Genomic DNA, 7545 nt, shown 5'->3' on the forward strand with positions numbered 1-7545 from the left:
CTGCTGCCCCCCGCCCCCACCCCAAGCTCGCGCCTCTTCTCCCTCCTCACCACTCTTTCCCACTGTGTCTCCTGCCCTCACCTCCGCCCGGCCGCCCCCTTGCAGCCTGTCTGAGAACCAGTCCCTGGTCCGGATGCCGCCGTGGGTGAACATCTGGCTGCTGGGCTCCATCTGCCTCTCCATGTCCCTCCACTTCCTCATCCTGTATGTCGACCCTCTGCCGGTGAGCCTTCTTCTTCCGGCCAGGGCCACCTGTCCCCCACCCTGGTGCAGCCTCCAACTAGAAGCGCTGACAAAGGGAGGAGGGGAGGGCCCAGTGGGGGCAGAGGGGGGGCCCTGGGGGCACCTGTCCTCAGGCTTCTGACCCCCCTTCCCAGATGATCTTCAAGCTCCGGGCCCTGGACCTCACCCAGTGGCTCATGGTTCTCAAGATCTCGTTGCCAGTCATTGGGCTCGATGAGCTCCTCAAGTTCGTTGCTCGGAACTACCTGGAGGGTAAGCGGCTCTGGCTCTGAGCCTCGTCAGCCCCTGGGCCCTGAGCACCGCCCCTCCCTCTGCGCTGCGAAGGCGCCTGCCCCACCCTCTTCCTTTTCAGGCGGGTGCGTCTTCTGGGTACTGGCAAGACCACTGTCTGCCAGGAAGGTGCAACTGGGCCATTCCTCCCCTTCCTCCTCCCCACCCCTGCACGCCTGGTGCAGACTCTCTCCCTGGCACCCCACCTTTCTCAGCCCTCTTAGCCCTCCACGCCCACCCCCCTCCTTCAGTTAACTGTGTCTCTCTGTCCTCTCTGGCCATAGGATAACCCGTTTCCCTCTCCTCCATCTCTTTGAACCGTGTCACAGGTATCGCGCCCCCTTCTTGCCCTTGCCCCCAAGCTGCTGTGCCCCACCCCTCCATCCCTGAGGTCACTTGCGCTCGCAGCTCCACCTGGAGCCACTGCTGCCACCGCCACTGCTGCGCTTCCAAGCAGGGGGTGGGGGCTGCTGCCCTTACTCCGGGTGTTGGCACTGCCCTAGCCTCCAGGCACCACCATCTGCTGCGCTGGGCTGCGCTGCGTTGCGCTGGCTGGCGCTGCGCTCTCTGCTGCTGGGGCTGCAGGGGTTGGGAAGAGTGGGGTGTGGGGACACAGGTGAGTATGGGAGCGGTCAGTGCGACTCTCCAGGTGAGTCGGCTGGGGGGGGGGCGGCGCGCGCAGGGAGCCTGAGAAGGGCTCTTCCTTTTCTCTCCTGCCTTCCCTTCATCCCTTCCCTTTCTCCTTCCAGATCCAGAAGATGAAAGAAGGAAGTAACCAGTCCTTTTGCCCCTTTCTTCCCCACCCTGATAGTGATGCATCTTCAGCCAGAGCTGTGGCACAGACCCCACGTCCCCTCCCCTTGACATTCTTGTTTATAAACACATGGTCCCCTTCACTCTTTGTCCCCCTATTCAGCAACCCACCCTCTCTTTTTCCTTTGTAAAACCTCCCCGTTCCCAACCCCGTGGGGCTTGCAGGGACAAGGCGACCGACTGAGCTGAGCTGCTTATTTATTGAAAATAAATGACAGAAAAGTCTGGCCTTGCCTCCACGCCCATCTTGGGGCCCCTGGGGACAAGCATCTTAGTGTCATGCGGTCCAGAAAGCAGCTGCCTGTCCAGGGCACGCGTGTGGAAGGAGGCCCCCAGCCACCACGCCCAGCTAGGCTGTGCCTCGGAGACATGGACAGGGGACAGGCTGGGGGGCCGGGACCCAGGAGGCAGCATAGCAGCCAGAAAGCTGCAGGGCTTAGCCTCCACCTTTGGTTCCAGGAGGGAGTTGGGATCTTCACCCAGTGTTGTCCTTGGGAGCAGGAGGCCCTGTCCCCTGAACCCCAGACTTGGAGAGGGAGAAGACTCCATCCTGAGACCCCCAAAGCCTCAGCCTCATGGCTCTGCAATGGAGAAAGGCGGTCTCCCCAGGGTGGGTGGGCTCTGGCCCCTCAGGTGTCTTTGATGTCCCTGATGTCCCTCAGGGGCGCCTCGTCCATGATGCTGCGCACTTGCTCCAGACTCTCTGCCTGGCGGACCCGTTCCAGGCGCACCTATGGAGTCCAGGGAGGGAAGCAGAGGGCGCTGGGTGGGGAAATGCGGCCCCACCCCTCAGCCAGCCCTCCAAGGGGCAAAGGGCCCAGGACTGGTGTTCCCAGGGGCCCCATGTCCCCCAATCATGGTGAAACCAAGTTTGAGGGAAGAAATGGTCCTGGGGAGACAGCCTGAGGAAGCATGGGGTGGGACAGGTGCCAGGCCCTGGGCGAGGGGCTTACTGTGAGCGACAGATGCAGAGCTTTAACGTTTTTGAGCAGCAGCTCAGAGGAAAGGGCCATGCGGCCCCCGAAGGAGGAAGGCTCCCCTAGTCGGGGGACTGCCCTTGCACAACCGGGACAAGTCGCCTGGAGTCATGGCAGCTTGGTGGGAGGGGACTTGCCATACCTGCAGGGCCTGGGAGAGCCGAACAAAATCCCTCTGCACCTGCTCACTGGTCTCCAGCTCAGCCTGTAGCCGCAACACTTTTGCCTTCTGTTCTGAGAGGAGGTCTGTGAGCTGCGCCTGGTGGGGGCAGAACCAGCTGGGGTCTTGGGCCAGATGGCAGGGTGTGTTGCTGAATGGAAGGGCAGCCCCTCCACACAAGCCCTGCCTCAGACCCCTTCTGTGGGGCCCTGAGCCTGGGGGCTGCCTCAAGGCTTCCTGCCGCCCGGCTGAGGCAGACACAAAGGGCAGGAGGGGCCGGTGAGGGTCTCGTCCACTGTGCCACCCCACCCACTCCATCCCAGTCTGGCCTGACTTCTGCCTCACCTTGCTCTGTGCCTGCTGGACCCGCTCCATCTCTGTCCTCAGGCTGCACAGGGAGGCTAGAAATCAGGCAGGCGAGATGTCAGGCCCCCGCCCTCCCTCCTTCTTCCCCTGCCCCAGCCCCTCCAGCCTCAGCCCCTACTCACCCTCTAACACCTCTGTGTGGAAAGGAAAGATGAGAGGTCAAGGTCATTGTCACACTGCGTCCTCTCTCCCATCCCGGTGCCCAGGCAGTGCCCTGGGAGGAGGTCGCCCTCCCTGGGGGCGGGGTGGGGTGGCTCCTCCCTCCTCTCACCTGTCTCCTCCCGCTGCCCCCTCAGCTGCCCCTCTAGGCTGGCCCTGGCCGCCGTTTCCTCCTCCAGCGCCTCCCGCAGGGTCACAATCTCAATCCGAAGGCGCTCGGCCTCATGCTCCCGGGCCTGCTGATGGGCTCGCGCCTCCTGCCGCGTGCGATGCACCAGCTTCTGCAGCTCCTGGAAGGGACCCAAGTCACCTTCTGGGCGTGGGGCAGGCGGGGCAGAGGCCACAGGGGCCACCCAGTGAGATGGGGACTGGGGGGGAAGGGAGCGGAAGGGAGGAAAGAAACTGTTAAAGGGGGTAAACAATCAAAATGCCATGGTGGGGAGAGCAGACAAGTACACTGGTCCAGCAGGGATGGGTGGACGACAAGCAGCTCTCCCCGGCCCCCCAGGGTGGAGACCCTCTGAATGGTGCAAAGCCCCAGATTACCTACAGCAAGACACCCTTTCCTAAAGCGCAGAAACAACTGAAGTCAGCCCTCCATTGTTTAGCCAGACACATACATGTCATAAAACGCCAAAAAAACCAGCAAGGGGATGGTCAAATTCAGGCCGACGGAAACAGAGCCAAGGCATGTGGGGGCACATATGGAGATGTAAGTGGTATTTTCAGGGTGGGCAAGGGTTCCAGGGGATCCTCCTATTTTTAATAAATTAATACATTATATGATGAATAAATGCCATCAACAGTGGCCATGCTCAGATCCATGATGAGAGGTTGTTAAGAACCAAAGATGATAATGAATTCAGTTTTGTGGATCTCATGTCACTTAAACATGCACCAAATTACTGCTGCTCTCACATCAGACACTCGGTTAACTCATTTTCTATTCATGCCAATGGTGGGAAGGGAGTGTGGTCCCATCTTTCACATGAGGAAACTGAGTCTCAGAAAAGCCAAGTGAGTTGGCCAAGTTGACGACGCGGCCAGTGCTGTGCTGTGCGTGGAGAGGAAGGGCCGATGGGGTGGCCCCCGGCTCTTGCTGACCATGCTCCCCTTACCGAGATGGAGCTGGGCAGCGACTCCTCCTCCTGCTCCAGACCCCAGGAGGCTGGACAGGGCAGCTGCTCGGCCCGGAGCCCTTGGTTTTCCTCAGTCAGCCGCTTCACTTCGTGGCTCAGGCACTTGTGGGAGGTGGCCAGCTCTGCCTGCGGACGAACAGTCAGTATGAGGCCATGAGGGGCGCAAGATGTCCCCCGTCCTCTGTGGGGCCAACCCCAGAATCCTCCTCCGGACATGGCTCCCAGCCAGAAAGTCCATGCCTTCCTCCTCTTTCTCCTAATAAAGGAACACCCTTTATTTCACAGCTCTTTATTCACCCTCCTCAGTCACAACGGAAGTCACACAGTGGCAGCCACAGGCCACACCGAATGTATTATTTGGTCCTTATATTTTTTTCAAACCTTAAATTAGTTGCTAAATGAAAATCAGGAGACTCCACACAAATATCCAGCCTTTTGGCTTCTCTTGACCAATCAGAACACCTGGCGGCATCGCCTTCCCACATGGCTGTGGTCAATGGTCAGCGGAGAGGAGGGGCCGCCCCTGTGCGCAGTGTCCCGGTCTCCCAGTTCGCCTCGCTGCTCCTTCCTGCCTCATACCCGGCTCCGTTCAATCATCTACATCTCTCGTCTGGTCTTGGGGAGTCTCTGATTTTGCAATCTTTGCTTCTAACCCTCATGACTCTGCAAGCGACGGCCCATTATCTCCATTTCAAGACGGCTCCCAGCTTGTGGGATGAGCTCAAGGTCACAGAGCATGGTGGACTCCGTCTGGCACAGCCCCTGCTCAGGGCCAGGTGTACCCTAGAAACCCTTTTACCCAGTTGGCACCAACTCCAGGTGCAGCCCGAGCAGCTGGGGGTAGGACAGGTGCCTCAACCTTCCACATGCCCCCCTCAACCAATTCCCATCACGCGCTCTTCTCCCTCCTGCTCCAGGCCCCGTGCCCTCACCATCTGCAGCTGAACTCGCTCCTGGGCCTGGCTCACAGTCCCCTGCAGGGTCCGGAGCAGCTGCTCTGAGTTCTGGACCTCAGCCAGGAGCACCTGCATCTGTGGGGAGAGGCGGGCAAGGGTGAAGTCGGGGAACAGGAGGAGGCAGGCGGCCAGAGGCCCTGCCGGGGCTGGGGCAGAGGCTGGACCCACCTGCTTGGCGCAGTCCTCGTTGCTTCGTCTCAGGCCCTCTTGCAGCTCATCCCGCTCGCGGCTGATGCTCTCCAGGTCCTTCTGCAGCTGCCGCCCCTGCCAGACCCCAGGCTCAGTGTCACCCTCCAGGGTAGGACGCCCTTCTCACCATGCCTCTCTGCCTTGCCTTTGGCACCTCAGGTTGGAGGTGTTGGCGCCAAAGGCCCAGGAAATGGTGCCGACTCTTCTCTTTCCTCCACTCCCCACGTCCCACCTTCTAGATGGCCCTGCCAGTCGGCTTCCAAAGTGGATTCCAAATCTACCCACTTGTCTCCATCTCTGCTGCCATCTCTTGGCCCTCACTACCTTCTTCTAAACGATGTCAGCATCTCCCGCCAGCCACCCACTTCTCCTGCTGTCCCTCCCCCTACGACAGTCCATTCCTACCCAGAGGCCCAAGAGGTCTGTTAAAAGCCAAAAGCAAGCAGGCCTCTCCCTGGCTTAAACCCTTCAGAGCCTTCCCACTGCTCCCTCTGAGATGCCAAGTCCATGGCACTGGGGCTGGCGGCCTCCCACAGACCCTACTTCTTTTCTGAGCTCATCTCTCCTCCTCTCCATGGCCTTCCTATGCCATAAAACACACCATGGTCTGTCGGACCCAGGGACTTTGAACATGAAGTTCCTTCTGCCCCAATCTTTGAAGAATGCCCCTTTGTCACTCTCTAGGTGAATCTCTGGCAACTGCCAGTCTCTACCCCATGACCCTATTTGTTTTTTCTGGGCATCTCACCCTGGGACACCAACTTCCCCATGTGCCCATGTGCATGTGTAGGTCTGGCTCCCTCCCAAGAAGGAAGCGCCAAGAAAGAAGGAGTTTTCTCATCACTGTGGGATCCCAGCTCGCGCGCAGGGTGGGGACATAGCTGGTGCTCAGTGGTCTCTGGTGAAGGGAAACATGGGTGCCTGTGTACAGACTGGCTCCACCCACCGCACTCACCTCCACCTGCAGCTGCTCCCACTGGGTGTCAGGAACAAGCTGGTAACCAGGAGGGGGCAGGTAGATGCCCTCAGGAACCAGGGTGCCCGTGGACACCAGAGAGGCGGTTTCTTCCTGCTCGGGGCTCAGGCCGTGGCGGCTGCGGGGCAGGGAGGCGCTGCTGCCGGCCCCGCCAAGGGAGAAGGAGGAGATGGAGGCGCTGTCGTCACAGTTGTGGGCGAACGCCTCGGCCGCGGCACCCCCGTCTCCGCTCAGCTCCTCTGGAGGCTCCAGTGGGGGAGACGAGTCCCGGGATGGAGGCAGCAACTCTGCGGAGCCGTGCAGGGAAGGGGGGTGCCAGGGACGTCTCTAGGGAAGGGGGGCAGGGAAGAGGCTGGGGGGCCAGGGTCCTGCAGCGCCCTTCCCTCCTTCCCTTGGTGGCCCCCAGCCTCCCCTCACCTGGATCTCTTGAATCAGCTCCTCCGCTCTCAGCAGTTTCGTCTTCAGCTCCTCTATCTCCTGCTCCATGGGCAGCACGATCTCTCGAAGCTTCTCCGAGTCCTCATGGGCCTGAAGGAAGGTGGATGGTTGGGCAGCGACAGATCCCTCCACCCCCGACTGCAGGACCCCTCTGCTCTGTCTCAGGCAGGCACATCAGCTTTTCTCCCAAGAAGGCACATTCCACCATTTTAGATATAAGAACAGAGGCTCTGAGAGCTCAAGGACCTGCCCCAGGTCACATGGTCGGTAAAGTGGCCAGAGTCACGACGATCTTCCCATTGACCAGCTGCTCACCATACTTTTCTTCCCTAACATCCATTTTTTTTCTTCTATCATAGAACCTAACCTTTTTTAGTTGGGCACGTGGCCTAAATTCTAGCCTATTGACTGCATGTCTCAGCTTCCCTGTAACTCAGCATGGCCGTATGACCACATCACAGCTAATGACACATAGACAGATGTGCCATATGCAACTTCCAGGACAACGCCTTCAAGAGAAAAGGTGTGGGGCCGGCCGAGTGGCGCGTTGGTTAGGAGTTGGCTTAGGACGCCAGCTCTGAGCAGCAGGGCCCCGGTTCAGATACCACATGAGGGCCAGTGACGCTGCGACCTCTACAGCTAAGATGCTGAACAACAGCTCGACCTGGAGCTGGGCTGCCCATGAGTTGCCAGCGAAGGCGTAGGCTGCAGTGAGGCTGGCCGGCAGCTGGCATGAGCGGTCGTGAGCCCCCGTGAGCAGTCGTCTAATGGCCGGCGAGCGACTGCCTCACCCGGGAAGAGCGCAATGATAATACCAACATGGGCCAGTGAAGCGACATCCTTCACAACTAGACTGAAG

The 7545-nt window shown here is 59.9% G+C and overlaps 2 protein-coding genes across 5 annotated transcripts in view; one reads left to right on the forward strand and one right to left on the reverse strand.

Moving 5' to 3' along the window:
- ATP2A1 (ATPase sarcoplasmic/endoplasmic reticulum Ca2+ transporting 1) overlaps positions 1-1554 on the forward strand; it is a 16201-nt gene extending 14647 nt beyond the window's left edge. Inside the window, exons 20-23 of one of the 2 annotated variants that reach the window (XM_019648502.1) lie at positions 106-223; positions 378-495; positions 798-842; positions 1263-1554. In XM_019648502.1, coding sequence (XP_019504047.1) covers positions 106-223; positions 378-495; positions 798-802 — 241 coding nt within the window. In that variant the 3' untranslated portion in view covers positions 803-842; positions 1263-1554. The remainder of the gene's footprint in view (positions 1-105; positions 224-377; positions 496-797; positions 843-1262) is intronic. The other variant, XM_019648501.1, reaches the window with a different exon arrangement.
- Positions 1508-7545, reverse strand: part of RABEP2 (rabaptin, RAB GTPase binding effector protein 2) — a 12529-nt gene continuing 6491 nt past the window's right edge. For 2 of the 3 annotated variants that reach the window (XM_019648514.1, XM_019648512.1), the window contains exons 4-13: positions 6666-6776; positions 6228-6575; positions 5252-5347; positions 5060-5158; positions 4107-4253; positions 3101-3278; positions 2952-2963; positions 2809-2864; positions 2446-2562; positions 1508-2057 (exon numbers count right to left, since the gene is read on the reverse strand). In XM_019648514.1, coding sequence (XP_019504059.1) covers positions 1956-2057; positions 2446-2562; positions 2809-2864; positions 2952-2963; positions 3101-3278; positions 4107-4253; positions 5060-5158; positions 5252-5347; positions 6228-6575; positions 6666-6776 — 1266 coding nt within the window. In that variant the 3' untranslated portion in view covers positions 1508-1955. The remainder of the gene's footprint in view (positions 2058-2445; positions 2563-2808; positions 2865-2951; positions 2964-3100; positions 3279-4106; positions 4254-5059; positions 5159-5251; positions 5348-6227; positions 6576-6665; positions 6777-7545) is intronic. The other variant, XM_019648513.1, reaches the window with a different exon arrangement.

The sequence above is a fragment of the Hipposideros armiger genome, unplaced genomic scaffold (genome assembly GCF_001890085.2).
Source record: "Hipposideros armiger isolate ML-2016 unplaced genomic scaffold, ASM189008v1 scaffold_126, whole genome shotgun sequence".
NCBI lineage: Eukaryota > Metazoa > Chordata > Mammalia > Chiroptera > Hipposideridae > Hipposideros > Hipposideros armiger.